The sequence below is a fragment of the Oryzias melastigma genome, linkage group LG10 (assembly GCF_002922805.2).
Source record: "Oryzias melastigma strain HK-1 linkage group LG10, ASM292280v2, whole genome shotgun sequence".
NCBI lineage: Eukaryota > Metazoa > Chordata > Actinopteri > Beloniformes > Adrianichthyidae > Oryzias > Oryzias melastigma.
In genome coordinates this window covers 22,890,211-22,911,825 of record NC_050521.1, presented here as the reverse complement: position 1 = coordinate 22,911,825, position 21,615 = coordinate 22,890,211, and the positions used below count along the sequence as shown (strand labels likewise).

The following is a 21,615-nucleotide window of genomic DNA, read 5'->3' as shown; positions in this document are numbered from 1 at the left end:
TGTGCATGCTTCCTTGCACATGCATCCATTAATTTTCTCAAAAAGGCAACAGAGTTTAGGATTGAGGTGAATTCACCAGCCTCGTCAAGCATGCATTCAATTCAATTTTACAAAATAAATAACCACAGTTACCGTTTCTGGCCTAAACTAAATCTAGTAAACAGAACGTGAATTTTTATAAACTTAAAAAAATCACTTATTTTCCAGTGTTGGGTAAATTACTTTTAAAGGTTGTCACAAACGGGCAGACACCCTGTTCCTGGTACAGCTGGTTAATCAGCTCAGACAGGATAACAGGTGTCAAAACCTAAAAGTCCATAAATCAGGGTCAAGCAGGCAGAGGTCAAACACGAGCATGGGGTCATAAGAGATCAGAAGTCGGGCAGAACAGGACAGGTGTATATCGGGTCAGGTACACAGAAGATCAGGTGTAGACAGAAACGCTTGGTGATGCAGGTAGAGTGGCACAAACAACAGGTGTGTTTGAGATCATGCAGGTGGCGGACGCAGTGCATGTTGGGTAGTTTTTGCTCTGATGTCACGTGTCAGTCATCATAAAAACATCTCGTGGAAGTGGTGAGAGTCCTTTGTCGCTACGAAGTCATCCATATTTACGCTCTCTTCGTCTGCTTCATTTAATCAACATACAATGTGAGAGCCAACTGTTTACACAAAAATAAATTTATTAGTCACAGATGGTTTCAGTGAGCAATGAAGTAATGATGGTTTCTAGTAATTGTAATTTTAACAATAAAAGGCGCATTACCTGCGATAATGATAGCGTGAATGCTTTTTGCCGAAGGTGCCAAAGCAATTTAGTTCAAATGTTAAATAATATCCTGAACGTTTTGATACCAAACTTGCATAATTTGAGGAATTATTTAGAAAAATGTGTAAATGTTTAAAAAAAAAAAAAACTGTAAAACACTGAAAGTACAAGCATGAAGAACGTGCTAAATGTCTTGATATAAATATTGCACAGGTTTTAAAGTGCAGAGGGAACTTGAAGAATTTATTGGAAAAAAAAAAAAATTACATAAATTCACTTAATGTCAGGAATGGTGGTGTAGGACCCAAATGCAGGACACAAGACATGGTGGCAGAAACTTAAACATTTGATTAAAAAACTCAAAACAAAACCAGGAGAACAAACCAGTGACGTAACAGAACAGATAACCTGACAATGAGAAACTGAAAACCAGACACTTAAATACACTGAGGTTGAATAACTAAATGAAAACAGCTGTGGGTGATTTAACCTGAAAATGGTGGGACTGACAGGAAAAAACAAAACATGACAAAACTAAAGCACGAATCATGACACATAAAATTTCCCAAATGTATGAATACTAAAAATACAAGCAGTAATGTCCTGAAAGTGATGAACGTTTTGACACCAAGATTGCAGAAATTGCTGAAAATGTGAAGTTTTACATGTCAAAAAACATTTGGAAATCGAAATAAAGAATAAGAAAGAGAAACAGGATCACAAAAGTGTGACTCAGCATTTAGATTATTACCAACATTTGAACTGCAATTTGTTATTTTACTTCATTACCGAAAAAAGTAACTAAATACAGTCATTTGTTACTTTGTAATGAATTACCTCCTACAATGGCAATACCATGAGGTCTAATCAGTGCCTTGATATGGCTCACCTGAGAGGTGGGATGGATTATCCCAGCAAAGAAAAAGTGTTCATGATCACATATTTAGACAGATTAGTGGACAATAATTGAGAGGAATTGTTAATTTGTGTATGTAAAAAATGTTTCAGATTTCTGTGTTCATGTCATAACACATAAGACCAAAAACACAATATATGCATTTTTTTCCCTAATTGTACAAAAAAGTTTACTTAAACATAAATCTTGATACATGATGCTTAATAGTGTTAAAATTGGAAGAATTACTCACTTAAATGCTATTTATAAAGAAAATGTGAAAAGTAATAAACTTTAATTTGACCTTTAATTAACAAAAAATACATTTGAATAATTTCTTTTCATTTAATAACATCAAAATAATACAAAATGAAAGTTAATGAACGAAAAGGAGCAGAAATACGGAAACTTATATCTGTTTCCATTGCTAAATCAACAAAAACAAATAAAAGTACATCAAACAAAGATCATTAATTTTTATTTTTATATCTCAACTGATTCTTGTTAGCTTTGAAATTCCAGTTTCATGAGAACACTGCAAAATCTAAGTAATTTTTCTTCTTATCTGTTCATTTTAAAGACTTTTGTATGAGTCAACTTGCTCATGTGTGGCCACATTTTAGTCACTTTATTTAAGGAGTAATGAATAATTCTGCTATCAAGCTAATGAAACACAACTATACATATCTCTATATCGCATTCCTGCTCAGTCCGATGACTTCCTGCTGCCTTCGGAGGATAAAATGATGGTGCAGGTTGCCATAGTGACAATCCAAATTCGTCCTTGTGTGAGTGTTAATGCCAGCAAGGTTATCTAGTGTCACACTGTGTCTGTGGCAGTTGTCATGGCTCAGCAAAATGGCTGTTAAGTGTTGTGCCTACATCTGCTGCTGCCGGCGGGGGGTCCGAGCTGCTGTGGAGAAATTTCTGGCTTTCAATCATGCTCTCCGCAGCAAAATGAATTCAGAGTTTTGCCAAATTCTGGCTGAATGGGAACAAAAACCCATTTGTGTATTGAAACCTCACAGTAAAATCAACCAAAACAAACTAAAATTTGTTTTAAGTTTCATAAAATCAAGGTTGTTGATCTAGTTCACGTGTTCCTCCTTGATCTAACAAATATCTTTCTTAATTCACTTCTTTAAAGCAAAGTTAGTTTTCAAAAAGGCACTAAGCAAATTTAACATGGATCTCGAGCGGCACAGAAACACACAAACTCACACTCTACCATTTCGCTGCAGGGCAAATTTTCTCCCACCAACATTTACGCCTCTTCCTGCATCTCCCACAGGCCGCGTCCCCTGCAGGCGCATCCGAATCATCCCCAGAAATGATCTATAAATGTGAGATCGCCTCATTTGCGCCTGTTGATGAGAGAAAACGGAAAAGATTACAGCTGTCTGACATTTCAAAACTGTTATGCTTATGCTTCTAAGCATAAAAAAGCATCAGGGATGCATCCTCACAAAAAATGATTATTTAAAAAATATATATATATTTGGTTGTTTGTATTTAGACTTTATTAAAGAGATAGATAGATGTAGGAGCAAGATGTGTAATCTGCAAAATTAGATGTTTATCAAACCTAAAAAGTCTGAATCAGAGCCTCCTGCCTTTGCCTGACAGTGGCTAGGATAGGCTCCAGCATCCCCAGGACCCCCAAAAGAAATGAAAAAGGTCTAGAAAATGGATGAACTTAATTTTCTTTGTATATGTCTCTATCATCAGAAAAATGCCACAAGAGCATTTTAAAAAGGTCAAAAACTCATTTTTTATCAGAGTAAATGAAGAAACCACATCCAGTTCATCAACATATGAAGCTATTTGTCATAAGGCTAATTTTCAGCTGTAGAGGTGGAAAAAAATGAGCGATCCATTCCTGTTAAACTACAATTCAACATCACAAGTCAAAGTCTTTGAATAAAAACGGTTTAAACTGCGTCTCATATGTGGGACAGTCTTCTTGACCTCTGACCTGAACTTTTCAACCGCTCAGACTTCACGCGAGTGTTTCGGAGCCGGCAATCATCTGGAGCGAGGCACATTTCCCATTTGAACATCAAAGGGCGTTCGAGTATCGCCAAGTACTTTATGCAGTGGGTGGGCGGGCCTACTGGAGTAGATGAGAGGTCATTGTCCCACTCCAGAGCACAAATACCTCGCCATCACTCAGACTCAAGAGGGTAATGACTGAGGGCAGAGCTTCCTTTACATTTGGAGGGACCATTTCAGATTTTCTACCTGGTTAAAACCGACACTGAGGGCACTTTATAAAAATATGTAACGTTAGGCTCCTCTTTCCTAAATGCTCTCTCAATGTTGGTTGTTCTCTAAGGACTCTTCAATCGGATTTTGAACATTTTGGCTTTTCAAAAAGTGGTTAATTGAGGATTTAAACATTTCTGGACTTTCTTTTCTGCTTCACAACAGCGAGAAATTTTCTTTTTAGCTTTGATGCTGTTAGCTAACCCTGAAGGTCAGGATTTACATCCACGAACATCCTGTAATTACAGTTATTTTTACCCGCTTGCAGGTGAGCAGAGGTGTTTACCTCACACCGCAGAACCCGGAGGGAAAGTCTTTTTTTATGTTTTTGTTTGGCACCAGCTCTGCCTCCACTGAGAGGTCAGAGATCATGATGAGCTAAATTAAGCAGCTTTTTTTTCTGGCTTTTCAGCTGAAGGTCAAACTGCACTGCCTGAGCTTTGTGAATGTTCAAAATCCAGGTGGTTATTCTGAGTGGAGAAAAAGAGTCTCGGTGGAAAAGACTGCAGCACTGATGGAGAAAAAGCCTGAAGTGAGGCAAATTTGGAGTCTCGTGAGCAGAGGTGCATTCTGGGGAAAAAAGTCTGTGTATGATGAAAAGAAAATGATTGTAAATGAGTTTGAAAATCTTGAATTGATTAATTGGACAAAAGCACAAGCAAAAGAAATACTTTTAAATACCATTTTTAAGTGGTGAGAAAACTGAAAAGGGAAACTCCTGTGCAGACTTTAATTGACAAAAATTATTTATTTGTTATTGTAACATGTACAAATACATTTTAAGAACTGCTCTTTAGTCAGAGCATCACTTATTAAAAAACACAGAATTTACAGCAACTTAAGATACGAAATACAGCTTATAAAGAGTGTATTAATCAGTCATTAAAGTTAATTATTAACAATTAATTAATAAAAAGTCATTAAAAACCTTCCAATTGTCTTTTGATCTATTTTAAAATAGAGTTTTAAAGCAAACTACAAAGAAATTATTGTCAACATATAATTTAGAAGGAAAATTGCCATGAAACAAATAAGTAATGTCTTTGATGTTCAGGTAATATGTAATAATACAAAAGTAGTGTGAATATTTGAGCATGTAATAAATGATGGGTTTATATTATACATCTTAATATGTATTTGTATGGAATTATATTCAAAATAACAATGTTGTTATACTGTGCTCCAAACCATAAATATTTCCAGTTGCAATTTAAGAAAAGTAATATGTTGTGGGAAGAAATATTGGGTTTTCAAAGGGCCCGTACCATGCAAAATCAACTTTTTGAGCTTAAGGGTGTATTATACTATTCATTCCTCACTATAAAGAACCCCAAAGCGGTATTTTGATCTGTTCACATGCTTTAAAAACCTGCGCTCTGAGCACCAGCCCCTTCCAACCTGCGAAAATGAGCGGGTTCTTACATGTTGTTGTCAAAAAGTGAGAAGAGCCCCTTCTAGGAAGAATCAGGCTAACACAAACACAGCAGAGGCAGCTTTACGAGCTCCCCGGCTCATTTGATTTAGCGTTTAAACTTCGTGCGGTGGTATACGTCAAAAAACATTCTGGTGAGGAATCTGCACGACATTTAAGGTGGATCCTAAATGTATCCAAGATACATTTAGGATTACTTTCTTACTTTTAAGTAAGAGAAGAGTTTAAAAAGACTCATATTCCATAAATAATTTGCTCTTTGGTGTGCCAATGGTAACATACTAATATATATATATATATATGGATATAGTTTACTCTGAAAGACTGAAGAAAATGATGGTACAGGCCCTTTAAGTTTCTTCCTCCCACTCTCTCTTGAACTATGTAAATCATACGTATGGTTTATGCATGATATCTGTTGAATAATTGTACACAAGCTTGGAATAAACCACATTTATCAAATCAAATCCAAAGTGTTTCTAGTGGTCTTTTATTTATTAAGTTACTAGCCAGAATAAATAAATAAATAAAAGGTGTTTTTTTTTCTGCACAGAAGCAGTAGTACATTGGAAATTCACCTCTAAGATGTGGACAAGACTGTTGGCGCACCCACTCACCACCCCTCCAAAATGTCTAGTTTATGTATTCTTTAGTAAAAGCTCTCCATCAAGGTTAATTTTATGCTTTTTTTTACTGAAGAGAATTGTTGGGTATTTTTATATTAGAGCTGGTGTCTTCACAGAAATTAATTTATTTGGTAAAGGCTTTATTTCTTGGGATTGAACATCTAATTTGTGTCTAAAGTTGTGATCTGCAGGTTTTAAGTTTGACAGAAATATGTCTCATCCCGTCCCCGTTGGCTACTATTCTTCCTGAACAGTTATGCCCCTCCCCAAAACAATCCAGTAAAAATGGCTGCTCTTATGGCTTTTTGTTTATTTCCAAGTTAATAAAGAATAATTATATAAAAAGATATTGTTGATTAAATCTAGTTTTCCAGACACTACCTGGGACTACCAGATGGTGTCAGTTACTGCAACCACATGGGGGCGCTCTCCAGTGTTTCTATATGCTGCTCCGAGGTCTGGGTAAATGCAGAAGGTTGGGTCAAAAGCTAAATATCTCATTTACAAATCATAAAGATTTGTTCAGGCATCCCCTGGAGGCTCTTTGAGTCCTCCTAATCACAAAACGGCCCAATTTAAGCTGTAATGATACAATTAGTTTAGAGAGAAAAGTTCTGCAGCAACTCAAAGTTGTCATGAATAATACATTAAATTGCAAACATTAAAAAAAAGCTTTAAATACATGTAATTTAGCTGTAAAAATAGACTTTTAAACAAAGCAGTTAATAGAGAATTGATCCCATCTGAAACCAACCTCTAGTGGTCCTTGGAGGAACTGCAACAATTAGTGCATCAAATTCAGGGAATAGAAGAATGAGGGTTTGATTAAGCAGAAATTGCTAAACTTTTTTTTTTTTTTTGCTGCCATCAGATGTTTAATCCTGTTTTAAAATGTCTGTTTTATGTCTTATTTGGTAAAAACTTAATTTTATATTAATTTTATGGTTTTTTTTTTTTTTACTATTTAGGTGTTTATTTACTGTCATAAAATGTTTGTTCATGTTTTGAAATATCTAGTTTTTGACTTTTTTGATAAAAGCTCTCTATCCAGGTTAATTGTGTACATATTTTTTCCCTAAATGTGTCTTTCTATTACAATTAGACGATTATTCCTGTTTTTAAATTCTTAGTTTACCTTATTTGGTAAAACTTTACATTCATGTTACTTTAAAGTAAACTCAATCACACAAAGGTCCGAACAGGATAAACATATATTGAACACACTAAAACTCAATATTTAAAACTTTAAAAAATGTAACTTTTTATCAAAACTGAAAAAAAACAGGCAGTACTATTACATCAGAATAAATCAACTTAAACATTTAATAACTTTAAATATTTTACTCTCTGTAAAAATAAAAAATTGTCAAAATTATGCAAGTTAGAAATAGTGCAAAAAGTGCAAATACCTGGAGGGCCGGATCTGGCCCTGGGGCCTTGACTTTGAAACATGGTTTAAAGCATTATTTTTTTTTCATTTGTGTTTATTTACAGATGTTGTATACTGTTTTAAAATGTAAAGTTTCTTCCCTTTTTGGTAAAACAATTTTAATCAGTTTACTTTTTTGCATATTTTTTTTGTTTTACAAATGTATTTACTGCCATCATATACCAATCTATTTTTTAAAGTGTCTAATTTATTTATTTATTTTTGGTAAAACCTTTAAATTCAAGTTCTTTTTATATTTTTTTTTACTCTGTGTGTTTATTTTTTAAGCATCAGATATTTTATTCTGTTTTAAAATGTTTTGCTTGGGTCTTATTTTGTAAAAGTTTTACATTCATGTAATTTTGTTGCATATTTCTTAATCTTTATGAGTTTATTTACAGCTATCACATGGTTATTTCTGTTTAAAAATGTTAAGTTTGTGCCATTTTTTGTAAAAGTTCTCCATCAAGGTAAATTTTATGCATGTAATTCTTTTTTTTTAAACTAAATGTGTTAATTTATTGCCATCTGATGTTCCTGTTTTAAAATATTGAGTTTATGTCTTTTTTTTGTAAAAGCTCATTCCAATTCATTTTATGCATTTTTGTTTGTATTTGTGTGTTTATTTATTGCCACCAGATGTTTCATCTTGTTTTTTATCCTGTTTTAAAATATCTAGTTGGTGGGGTTTTTTTTTTGTGACTGCCATCGGATGTTTGTTTCTGTTGTAAAATTATATATATATACATATTGTTTGGCAAAGGCTCCAACATTCAGGTTATTTTTCTGCATATTTTTGACTGTTTGTGTGTGGAGGAAGATAAATATTTAAAAAAGGATCACAGCTGCGGCACACCTTCTCTGGTGTGTCATTTGGTTTTAGTTTGCGTGTCTCTGCAGCTGCATTTGTCTGCATGCAGTCAAAGATGTCACATTGATCTTTTTTTAGGGGTGTTAGAGCTGCCGTGATTCTCTAACAGCTTGACTTGTGGTTCTGAATCATTAGCTCCCTGCGCTGCCACAATGAGCCTCATCAATTGTAGCCCGCTCCCCAGTGGAAACTCTCTGTTCTCCCTACCTGTCTTTGCTCAAAAACCTGGTTGTGTTTAGTACACAGAAGAGCAAAGAAGGCAGCTATAATCACCCAATAGTTCACATAAAAAAATATTTTTATTACCTTGAAACATGTTGAATTCACAGGTTTAAAAAATAAAAGCATGTATAGGAAACGACAAAACATTAAAAGCCTAAAAAGGATGCAAACATTCCTGCATGCACATTTTATATAAAAAATATTTATTTTTTCCATATGTGTAAAAATAATGGCTGATGAAAGACTGCTTCATTTAATGGAGTTTGAAATGCAAATAAACACAACATTATTAATTTAACTGTTTTTATATCTGGTGTTGAATCAAACGCTGTAAAAATGCGTGATATGATATAAATAAATTCCTCAGATTTTAAAGTTTTAACTCACCTTGAGCAAAGATGCAAACAATGTGTTAGAAGGAACTCGATGGAGGTGAAAATTAATGATTGATACCTGAAGGTTAGAATAGAATCTGTGATGGGAAAAACTCATTTACAAGTTTACTTTTTTATTTTTATGGATAAGTAGTAGATTGTTAGTGAAATAATAGACTAAAAAACAGACTATAAACTATGTTTATATTTAAGTTCTTAAAATTTTGAAATGCTGCTATGGCTGGATGATGGTGCAGTGGTTAACACTCTCTCCTCACAGTGAAAATGAGGTTCAAATCCCAGCTGGGTCTCTTCTGTGTGGAGTTTGCATCTTCTCATTGCATGTTTGGGTTTTCTCCAGTTTCCTCCCACAGCCCAAAAACACGCCTCATAAGTTAATGGATGATTAATTGACGTCCTTTAGTGCAGCACTGTGTGTGACAGACGGGCAAACTGTTCAAGGTGTACCCCACCTTTTGTCTAACAGCTGCTGGGATAGGCTCCAGCAACCCCGTGACCTCAAAAAGGATTAAGAAGATTTAGAAAATTGATGGATGGAAATGCTGCCATGAAAAAAGGAACACTGTGTCAGTGTTTTCCAACTGATTTTATGATGTACTCTTCTTGCTGGTTCAAATAAAACAGTAAGATCCTGTTGTTCCTGTATTTTTTTAATTAACCGCAGCATTTTTTGTATATGCATGTATATATGTACATATAGGTTTAGCGATGCTTGTTGGTCAATTGAATGAGTGATGAAGATTTGTTTTCCAGGAAAAATATTTTTACTCTTTACTTCCTGTAATGTAGGGGTCCTGGGTCTCCCTGTGCAGGTCCCCAGCCTGGATAAAATACGGGGTTGTGTCAGGCGATCAGTGAAAGCTGAGTCGCTGTGGCGACCCCCGATGGTCGAACAGTGAACTACTTCCTTTTTCTCTTTGCGTTTGGAATTAGGGTGAAGAGATTATTCTTTCTAGAAACTGATCCAAAGCATCTTCAACTATTTTAAATAAAAAAAATTAAACCATTCAATGTTACTTTAGATTTCAAAACCTATTTTCATGATGTACATTATATTGCCAAAAGTGTTGGCACACCAATCCAAGTAATCAGAATCAGGTGTCCCAATCACCTGACAACAGGTGTATTAAATAAAGCAGTCAGGCATACAGACTTTTTTTACAAACATTTGTGAAATAATGTGCCGCTTTCAGGAATTCAGTAATCAGAGTCTGGTGTGGATGAACTGGACTGGCCTGCACAGAGTTCTGACCAGAACCACATAGAGCACCTTTGGGATGAATTAGAGCGGAGGCTGAGAGTCAGGCCTTCTCCACCAACATCATGAGACCTGACTGAAGCGCTTTTGGAAGAATGGTCCAAAATGCCTTCAAACACACTCATGGACCTTGTTGAAGACTAGAAGCTAAAAGGTAGACAACATCCTTTTGAACTCTATTGGTTAGGAACAGGATGGTGCTTCAGTTAATGAGTCAAGGCAGGTGAGCCCACTACTGGTAATATAGTGTAATTTTTGACTTGTATTTCATCTCGGTTTTGTAATTTTATTTATTTCAACATTTTTTATGCCTTTTTGAAATCAAGGAATATGCCAAAACAATCCCATGATGCAACAGCTGATCTCCAGTCCTCTGAATCCCTTTAGTCTTAAGTGCTTCTTCAGCATTTTTCTTTGCACATATCTGTAGTTTGATCATTTTTCAAAGACTCAATCAAAAGAAAATTGTGTCTTTGGTGTTTTTAATATGTTCTTGTGGCATTTTTTCAGAAAATTAAGCTTAAAACTACATTTCTGAGTATTTCTGTAAATATTGTTAATCAAGAACAGGCATAGCTGAACAAGATAGCTGATTTGTGCTCCCCCACCAATGGTCTCACCCACAACTCAAAGGAAAATATCTAATACCGCCACTCTGCAGAAAAATTACTTTTTTAGTAATAATAATTTAATAAGGCCACTGGGAACGCTTTGAAAATGTATCAAAAACTTTAGCTTCAAATTTAAAAAATCTACAAAGTTATGGGATGTTTTCAGTGACTCAGTTTGTTCTTTGAATCATTTACCTGCATGATGTCTGGAGTTGGAGCTGTAAGAGTTCTTTCAGGAATTTCAGCTCCTCAACACCTTCAGAAGCATCACACTCCTCCTTTTTCTCTCTTAACACACTCAGCGATAAGAGAAGAGGCACAAACACGGTTATCACAGCCATTTTTCTGCAGGGCATCGTGCTTACAAAGCAGATAAACCAGTTTATACGATCAAACTGAAACACTTTGATTCAACCCAAAGAAACAACCTAAACACCAGACAGACTTACTGAAAAGACACATTAGGCCGACGCATCTTTCCCTACAAAAATGTCTGACATCTTTAAGCATTTAACTGCTGATGACTGTATCCAATTACAGCCTCTCAGAGCCGAGTGTGCTCACAACAAATGAGCAAACTGTAATCAAATGTCTAAAAAGACGAGAAACCAGAAAAAGAAAACAGAAAAAAAAAGAAAATCTCTTGGACGAAAGCCCGCCCCCACAAAGAGCACGTGTATTACTCATCTCCCACAGAGCCGCCTTGCTCTAGTGTATTGTGGGAGGACCGAGGTGGGCGGCTGTGCAGAGGATTGGGAGCTGCGTTAAAAGGCCACATGACTTCAGCTTATGTGTAATACAGTAGCAAGACGCTTCAGCTTTCACTGAAGCCCGTGAGCATGTGTTTCTGTGCATGTGTGTGTAGGTTATTTCAAACTAATCAGCAAAAATGGGTGTGAGAAAACTCTGACATCTCATTCTCTTAAGATATGCTTCACCTTCAGAGTCGCACACAAGTGAAGGTCTTGTGTTTGTCCCAGGTGCAGGGAAATCTGTGAAGCAGCATGTGGCTTGTCCCAGTTCCTCTATTGTACCTGTGTGTGTATGTGTGTGTGTGATTGCGTATTGCGACAAGATTGACCCATTTGAATCTTAATACAGGCTCACTAAAGAATAGCTGAAAGTAGTTCAACATGTAGGCTAAGCAGCAACTGACACCACCACAAGGTGGCCCATGGAGGACAGTGGAGGAGAGGTCAAAGGGCAGCTAAAAGTTTAGCAAAGAGGGATTTTTTTTCTAGTTTTCACAAGGATGTAAAATAATCACGTGACTTTCATTAAATACATTTTGAAGCAGCATCAGAAAAAAGGAGGATGGGGAAGGAGAGACAGGGAAAAAAAGGATGGGATTTGAAGGTGGGAGCGCACATGTGAGGGCGCGCGCCCATGTGTGAGAGCCCGCAGGAGCAGGCGCGCGCGGCTCACAACTTCTTCCGCTCTGCGCCGCCGCCGCCGCGTCTCTCCCCCTTCGCGTCTTTCCCCGGGACACAGGCGGCTGGCGCGGGGAGATGTGAAGAAGCTAGAAGTATGGCATGCAAGGATGGTGTCTGCCCAGAAGAAGGAGATGGTGACAGCGACGCGCCCCGCTTGCATCGGGACCCTCGTCCACTTTTTCTTTTTGGCGACTTGGTGAGTGCCTCTGTCCGTGGTGCTGAAAAGTGGATGACCTACAGAACACCTCGCGTTTTCAGCTCACAACTTCTTTGCTTTTTGATTTTAGTGTGGAGGAAATCTGTGGACAGACACGGAGGGATGAAAAGACCAACCCGGAGAATTTTACTCGAATTTTGGACCGACTTCTGGACGGCTATGACAACAGGCTGCGACCTGGATTTGGAGGTATTTAGGGAAGCGATTGTGTTGCGCACTGGGAGAGCTGGCACTAAAGAAGAGCGCAAACTCTCAGGCACTACTTCAAGTTAAAACACGGAATACTGAATCGAATATTTGCAATAATAGCATAAAAAATGACTTGGAAGAATGTAAAAGCTGTAATTTAAAGATAAAATGAGCAACACAACATATGATGCCACCTTTTAAATAAAATAATTCAAGTATGATTACCAAGCAAAAAAAGTATTCTCTTTAGTGTCATATTGGTAAAATCCTGAGATTATATCTCCCCCAGGAGATATGTCATTACATCATTGTGGTGCTTTTATTTTACCTCGTTCTATGTGGGTGACTTGTCACAATACAACAGATGCTAAATTTCGTCCCTGATTTGAAAGCTTTCCGTCGACAGGCCTATACGTGCGCTTTGAGCAGAGTTACATAATCGAGTGTGTGTTGCAGGACAGCAGCTTAATGCACAGTTCAAGTGTTAAAAGTCTGGATTTGGCTGTCATTTCTCATGCGTGCCGCCTGTTCATGTTAAGAACCAGCATTATTCCTAGAGAGGCACTTTGCTGGTGGTTTTCCGAGCTGAGCAGCCTGTCAAGAGAATTACACACGTGCAAGCACGCGCTTGTCATTGCAGTCTGCCTGGCAGTCATTCAGTGTAGAGAAAAAACATCTTTTAGGATGAGGTTTTGACATAGTTTAAGAATTGTGGACATACATAACACTGTTTTTGACGAAGTGAGCTATTGCATGCTTTTTTTGATGGTTTTACCCTGATGCTGTGACTCCGTATAGACTGAAGAAATGAAACAACTTTAACAGATTTAAGCACAATTTAGAGCAACATTTTAAGATTTTCAAAAGTTGGATTTAAAAAATGTTTTTTAAACTAATAAACAAGCAAAATTCATCTGAACAGAAATATAAACTTATAGAAGAAACTTGTTAAAAGTTCCTAAAACTGCGTTTAATGAAAGAGAAAATCAAGTGATGCAACTGGTTCTTCACGTAAGCTGCAAACTAGCTAAACACATCAGAACTACATTCAGTTTCAAAGCTGCAGCAGATGACTAATAAAGGTGTCCGAGCTAAGCTTTGTAGCTTTTATACACTGTAAAAAACATTCGTAATTTTTACTGCATAAAACTATGCGACTATAATCATGAAAAGTAAAAAATGACAGTTTAATTGAACTTATGATTGTTCAGAACCAGTCATTTCTATATATTTGTTTTGTATAAATGCATATTGAGCTAAACTCAACTATATTTTATACTATCAGTTACATGTAAATATACTTACTAATATTCTAACACTGACCAACTGTAAAATGTAATTTAATTTTAATTGTAAATCATCCAATGCCAATAAAAAAATATAAATATATATTATAATACACATAATTGTCAAAACTATAAATTATATTGTAATTTCCTGTTAAAACACAACATATAACCATTAAATGTACTCATAAATTTACCTATGAAAATATTTAATTTTATAATAATAAGAATTTTACTATAGAAGAACTGTAAAAAATATGTAGATTTTAAAAGTAACACCTTATTTTTATGGGTGAAATTCTGGAAACCCAAGGGGCCAGTGTTTTACTGTAAAATTAACTTTTTTTTTAAATTGGAAAGTTAGTATTTACTTAGTTCAACTAATTTTTGACTCACTGAGTGAAGAAAACAAGTGGGTGATATCTCTGTTAATTAAGCAACAGTGCTGTGAAAGGTGTTGTAGATGAATAAAAGGGGACCAAAAATTGAGCCCTGAGGTACGCCACATGTAACATTCATTCACTTTTAAGTGTTTTTCTTTTTTCTCTTGATAAAATTGACAAAAAAGGAAAGAAACTTTATGAAACCTGAGGGGAAACAGTGTAGCTGGTACTTAGCAGGTGCAGTTTTTAGATATCTAGAGGCCACACTTGTTGTTGGTTTGGATTAGAACCTGGTTTACGTTTGTTTAGTGTATTTTTTTGCGTTATTGGACGGTAGCCCATAATTTAGGGAACCATTGTTAATGGAGCCGATTACTGAAATTATCAACACGGTCTCAGTAAAATGCGTACATATGCCACGACTTTGCACTCTGAAATACTGTGTATAATATACGCCAAACACGCTTTTTGCATGCATATGATACGCAATGGTAGTGAATGGGTTGCACCGGCGTACAATATACACGACTTTTTAGGTTTCGTTTTGATCACGTGGTCAGAAATCCTCCGGCTCTTTTCTAAATGACGTCGTTCCCGGTTAAGGTTAGGATTACGGTTATGGTTAGGGTTAGAAAAGCAAATTGTTCGTTTGTGGGGCTGTCTGTGATGCTTACGGCTCCACCAGGGGACGTGTCAAACGTGGAAAACACATTTTAACACGTTTAGGACCGGGCGTATTATATGCACGCAAAAACCGGTTTTGGCGTATATTATACACGGTATTTCCGAAATCGTGGCATATGTACGCATTTTACTGAGACTGGGCTGGAAATTATATATATATAATGTACATTTATACATATATTAGTATTCTGTACGTACCCTTTGAGTTTAAAGACTGCATTTTATGCACGAAAGGCAAATAGACATTGAACATTTTTGTAACAATTGATTTTATGGCTGCCATCTTCACAAATGGCCCCCATTTTGACATTTTCTCGTGGCTAACATACTTTTCTGAGAAAAGAGATCCTAAACTACATCCAAGCAAACTTGGTGCTTGTATCACAAAATATACAATTTGTCTCAAAATCAGCCTTACTGGCTTTTTGGTGAAAAAAGCTTATTTTACCTGGACAATATTCTCAAATCACTAAAGAGTGACTAAAAGCAGGTTCACCGCTCGAGATTTGGAAAAATGCTCAAACCTTTTAACTAAATCTGGATGAAAGAGAGCCTCCAAAGCGCGTTAATGATTTTAATTTTAAATCATTCTCTTTAAACTGTCAAAAAAGTACTTTCCTTTCTGAACCTGTCAGAAACTCAATATTCAAAGCAGGCAGTGGTTTTAGTTGTGACAGCTCTTGTCTGCTTTTTTTGGACTCAACAGGTCCGGTGACTGAAGTCAAGACTGATATTTATGTGACGAGTTTTGGGCCCGTCTCAGATGTTGAAATGGTGCGTATTTTTCATCACAGTAACAGTTGTTGTGCTTTAATGTTTTTAGAAAACCATTTGTGATCAGAAAACCTTTAAATTAAGAGAATATTTTTTCCTCCTCATGATTTTGTTTTCTTTCTGGTTCCAGGAATACACGATGGACGTGTTTTTCCGTCAGATGTGGATCGATCGGCGGCTGATGTACGAGGGTCCGATGGAGATCCTGAGGCTGAACAACCTGATGGTGACTAAGGTGTGGACGCCCGATACGTTCTTCAGGAATGGCAAGAGGTCAGTTGCTCACAACATGACGGCGCCCAACAAGCTGTTCCGCATCATGAAGAACGGCACCATCCTTTACACCATGAGGTATACATGTCTCACATTTCTAACGAATTATAGCTGGGCCTCAACCTCGAGCAATGACGTTTTCAATATGATATTCCACGTGATGTGTTTAAGCTGTTGGTTTTTCATGCTTTGGCAGACTTTGTTTGTTGTGAAGCAATAAGGGAGATTTCTTATTTAATCAAAGCCAGACTCTCGGTGTAAACAGTAGAAAGCTGTGAGGGAAAAGTTTTTGAACCACTAACTTAAAATAAAAAAAACAACATTTTAAAAGAAAGGATTCGAGTTTTCAAGGACAATTTTATTTTCAGTTTGGCTGCAAAGTGCAAGCTTTAAAAACCTTTGAGATGTTTCCATCTTCTCTCGTTAGTTTTGCAGTCGCTAAAGTGTTTCTTCTCTTGTTTTTTCAGTAATTGTGTGAATGCTTCTTAATGGGATGAATCGTCTCTGCTCTCCTTCAGGTTAACTATCAGTGCAGAGTGTCCCATGAAGCTTGTGGATTTCCCCATGGATGCACATGCATGTCCTCTCAAGTTTGGGAGCTGTAAGTTATTGAATTTTTTAAAACCTGACCACAGAGTAAAAATAATATCTTCGTAAATCAGTAACTGTCACATAAAGAAAAAAATTATCCTATTGATTCAGAGTTGAATAGCTAAAAATGCACTTTTTAAACCTGTTTTGTACCTTTTGGAGCCATCATTTCATCAATCTTTAAGAACCAGAAATAGACTTGTTGAGCTATAATAATTGTTTCCCTTGAGTCTCTGTTCCTCCAACATGTGGAGCATTTACAAAGGAAGTGTTTTTGTTGCTTTTAACATGTTCTGGTGGCATTTTTCTCATGATGGAGGACACTTAAAGAGAAAATTCAGCTCAAAATTGCATCTGTGCTTATTTCTGCATTCAAATTGTTGTAAATCATAAGCAGAAAAAACGTAATTAGAAATAGTTGGCCACAAGCTCCATAATTGTTCTCAATTTTTGTCATGCTGGTAGGTTGTGGGTGTGAGGGACTGTAAGGCAGCGGGAGAGCAGTGTGGGAAGGTTTGGGTGTTAAACTCCAGGCTCCTGCTGGTTTTCCAGAAACCCTGCCTCATCGCCTGTTGATTACCTGGATCAGGTGTGATTAGCCAATTAGGAGCTTCAATAGCAGGCTGGTTAAGAAAACTTGTAGGACATCAGCCCTCGAAGCCTCAGATGCAAATTCCTAATGAACTACTGCTGCTCTGCAGAAACTATGTCCTGGAAAACCATACAGGTTCTTTTATTTAGGCTTAAAATGGCATAATCATAATTAAAACGCTTTAGAAATAGATCAAAATTTATCAGACAGAATTTTCACATTTCATATTTAATATAAATTTTAGCAAAACGTCCTCATTTGATAAACAAAATACAGCAAATTTGCAAAAAATAGTTTTTTTGTTTTGTTTAATTTGATGCTTTTTTTTAATCACCAGAGACAGTTCTTTAAACTCTAAAGGATTATTGTTGCCAAGAAATGTTGAGAATAATTGCAAACAATTACATGATAATGAAAGTTCTAGTTAAAGCACGAGCAGTGTGAGGGAGTGAAGAACCACTCCAACGAAAATTATATTTTGAGAGTTTTTAAGGTGTTCTTGCAGCATTTTTGTCATGATGGAGAACATATATAAAAGAATGTAAGTCTGCTCAACCAAATGGTGGAGCACATTTAGAAAACATGTATTTAAAAACATTGATTGTGTGTGTTACTCCCTCAAGGCAATAAACAGCAGATTTATTTTTTTTTATTGACTTTTTTTCTTGGTTGGATAGATAAAGGGTTAAAATAGCATTTATACATATTTATTTAATAAAATTGTGGTGAATCAGGAGCAGAGGGGAAAAAAAATCCCTTTTTTAAAGAATATTTATAGGTCAGAAAATCAATTTGGCTTTAATTCTATGCATCAATCTTCCCAAATGATGAGAGTCGAGTCACATGACTTTTTCTTTGTTTTAGTTCTGAAATGAATTGTGAACAAGACAGCTTCAGGGAGTGACTGAACTCTAAATAATGAAGAGATTTGTTCCTTATTGTGAACAATGAAGCTCCAACTCAGCATCTGTGTTTATGGCACGCCAACTGGTCAGCAGAAATGACTCAAATAAAGGAACGGAGCAGCTCCGTCTTATCTGACGGAAGAAGCGACTCGAAGATTAAATCTGAAAGAGGAAAGAAAGAAAGTTTGTCTCCTGACAGCCGCCCGGTCCGCTGTCGGTTGGTGACAATGCAGAGGACGAATTCTCCTTCTCAGTTAGTGTCATGCCTCTCTCCTCTCCTCTCGTTTTTGTCCTTCTCCATCCTCCTCATTGTCACTGTTCGCCTGCAGTCACAGGGAAAAAAAGGAATCATGGATCTGATGGAGCCTGAAGCAAAGGGAAGGTCAGACTCTCTTCTTCTGCCTCAGGACAGCACAGACCTATGCAGCTTTTTTTCCCCTTTCAGTGTTGTGTGTGTGTGTGATTATTTTCTTGCCGTCTGCCCTGCGTTTCCATTTTCTCTCCCTTCTCCCCGTCTCCTTTTTTCGGCTTTCCATCTGGACTTGTATGCATAGGCAGTGCGTTCCACCCCATGACACATCGGAGTCATTTCATTTGGTGAAACAGTTGGTGTGCTGCCGATGTGGAGTCCCATAGGGAGTGGCAGGCAAAGACAACTGCCGTTTTGTTTTGCATCCACAGACCGGTCGTCATCGCCAGTCCTTTTTTTTTTCATAAACCAGCGAGAAAACAAGAGGCAGACGTTCTTGATTCCATGAAGACTGTTATTCAAGGAGGCCCAGCTTCATTTTTGAAGCACTTTTCACACAGAAATGCTTTGAAAGGACGATATGTGGAAGGGTTTGTCACATTTTCTTGGCTCTGGTGTAGTTTTAGATCCCCACCTGGTTGGTGATCATAAAGCTGACCATCAGGGAGGGCCTGTCTGGGAAGAAGGAGCAGAGAATCTGTTCCTTCAGTTTTAATATCATGCAGCAGCATGGTGGTGCAGGCAGGTATGAAACCCCTGACGCTACGTTTTCACCGGGTGTGTTCTTGTAGCAAATGGTGTTCACACCAGGCTGCCGCCACTTCATACGAACGCTTGTCCACCACCTACAGTTGGAAGAGGCTTGGTGCCAAATCTTGTGAATATTGCTTTAGGCTTTTTCTTCCACTTTTTTACTCTGACATATGAGAGACTTGGTGTCAAAAACCCACAATTAATCATTTCACCAATCAATTCCAGAATTTTAAAGGGACGATACCCAAACGTCACTACTGATCGTCTCACCATTCAATGTGTGTTCAACGGCTGTGTGTTTTAGTACATAGAGTCTGCAAACAGACTTAAAAACTTGCAAAGAAATGCATGAATGCGCCAGTTTTGACGGATTCAAAACATCAATGGTTTCAAAAGATGAATATGCACGTTTGAATAGACTTTTCGTGTTTCCGAGGCCAGTAAGATGGTAAAATTACAGGTGATCAGGAGGGAGACCTTGTAATTGTTTGACTCTTTTGAAGCATTGCCACAATGGTATCCAGTGGACAAATACATGAATAATTATTAGAATACTGATATAAATAAAGTAGAAAAAAATAGAATAGTAAATGGAAACTCTTTTTTTCCCCTATTTAAATATATCGTGGTGTGTGTGTTTTTCTTATTTTGAAGACCCACTCTGATGAAAATTGTGTTTTTGACATGATGTTATGGCATTTTTTTTGATGACTGAGGACAAAAACATTTGGAAAACTTAAGCTAAAAATAGCATTTTTAATCATTTTTGTTCAAATAATTGTGAACCAGAAGCAGATGGGGGGGAGGAAAATGTGGTTTCAGACAAATGAAGGATGTATCGAGCTGGAATCTGGCTAAAAACTGTACGGTCTCCTATATTACTCGCCATTTTTGGTGTACCTGTAATGTTATGTTGGAGTTGTGAGGGGCTGTAAGCTAGTGGGAGAGAACATAAACGGAGAGGTATCAGCAAAATGAAGGGAAAGTGGGGGTGGGGTTGCTCCGTCCCACTGGACCCACTCATAAAGAGGTGGTGAATTTGTAGTGAACTCCTGCTGCTTTGCAGAAAATATGGCCTAGAAAATGACAGTTTTTAAAAAATAATGTGGCTAAAAACGTCATAATCGTGTTTAAAATTCCATTGGGAATGCTTTGCAAATAGACTGAAAGACTTGAGGGTTTGAGCACCGATGTTTGTTCTTCCTGTGGATTTAAGGACTTTAGACTGTTTGTTTTTGACCAATCAGGTACATTTTATTTTATTTAATTTCACATATTTCTCTCTCTGATCACAGTTTTTGTCTTGTCTTTCTGTGCTGGCAGATGCTTATCCCAAAACCGAGATGATCTACACCTGGACAAAAGGGCCTCAACATTCGGTGGAGGTTCCTGAAGAGTCCTCCAGCCTGGTTCAGTATGATCTCACAGGCCAGACAGTCTCCAGTGAGACAATTAAATCCATTACAGGTGAGTGGCTTTAGAATGTAAGGGGTTTTCCTGGGTAATTCACAATCAAAACTTGTGCACATACTATACTAAAGGTCTAAGGGCTCATTTTAAAACATGTATGTCAGTCAGCTGCTGCAGCATGAAGTCAGTTCATGAACAGGATCACAAATCCCTTTTTACAAATTCAACTGTGAAACTTGTTCGTTTTATTCTAAACAACAAAATCCCTGAAATGCAAAGAAATAATCGTCTTGATTTAATTCTTTGTTAATCAAACTTCTTCACTCCTGCAGGTGAATACGTGGTGATGACGGTCTACTTCCACTTGAAACGTAAAATGGGCTACTTCATGATTCAGACATATATCCCCTGCATAATGACAGTAATCCTCTCCCAAGTGTCCTTCTGGATAAATAAAGAATCCGTCCCGGCGCGCACGGTTTTCGGTACGTACACGTCGTGCACCCCTCGGCCTGCACAGCCTGTCTGCTGCGCTCATGTTGACGCCTGCATGGCAACAGAGCAGCCAGTGCTGGAGTGTCATCGCAGCTGCCACCACACTGATGCACCTGTGTTGTTCTGCTGGTTCTGCAGCGACGCAAACAGTTTTTAGCTGTTAAACATCCAAACAAAACACATTATCTTTTTAAATTATACATTTATGGTGTGGATTTAAACACTTTATTTTATAGTCCAGTACTTACAGGGTTTTCAGCAAGTTACTTATTTGTAACTATGGGATACTTACAGGGTATTTACATTGTACTTTTTGTACCTACTGATACTTGCTGAGTATTTGTATGAAGTATAATGTATAGTTTTAAAGAGTACAATGAGTTAACAAGTAAATTCAAGATATTTTCATTTACTTACCCTGTCCTTACATATTGGAGGTACCACAAGACACTTTAACACAACACGTAAATACCCAGTAGTACTAGTACTAACTAGTAGTAGTATCCAGTACTATGTGAAGATCCAATGTTTACAGTAGGAATACCCACAGGATATGATATAAATATTCAGTGGGTAGTATATATGTGTGAACCAAATGGGCTAGTAC

At 37.0% G+C, this 21,615-nt stretch overlaps 1 protein-coding gene across 2 annotated transcripts in view; it reads left to right on the top strand.

The window, feature by feature from the left end:
• Positions 1 to 10,911: 10,911 nt before the first annotated feature.
• Positions 10,912 to 21,615, top strand: part of gabra4 (gamma-aminobutyric acid type A receptor subunit alpha4) — a 31,323-nt gene continuing 20,619 nt past the window's right edge. For both annotated transcript variants that reach the window (XM_024283975.2, XM_024283974.2), the window contains exons 1-7: positions 10,912 to 12,402; positions 12,494 to 12,612; positions 15,672 to 15,739; positions 15,870 to 16,090; positions 16,531 to 16,613; positions 20,427 to 20,570; positions 20,846 to 20,998. In XM_024283975.2, the coding sequence (XP_024139743.1) occupies positions 12,314 to 12,402; positions 12,494 to 12,612; positions 15,672 to 15,739; positions 15,870 to 16,090; positions 16,531 to 16,613; positions 20,427 to 20,570; positions 20,846 to 20,998 (877 nt within the window). In that variant the 5' untranslated portion in view covers positions 10,912 to 12,313. The remainder of the gene's footprint in view (positions 12,403 to 12,493; positions 12,613 to 15,671; positions 15,740 to 15,869; positions 16,091 to 16,530; positions 16,614 to 20,426; positions 20,571 to 20,845; positions 20,999 to 21,615) is intronic.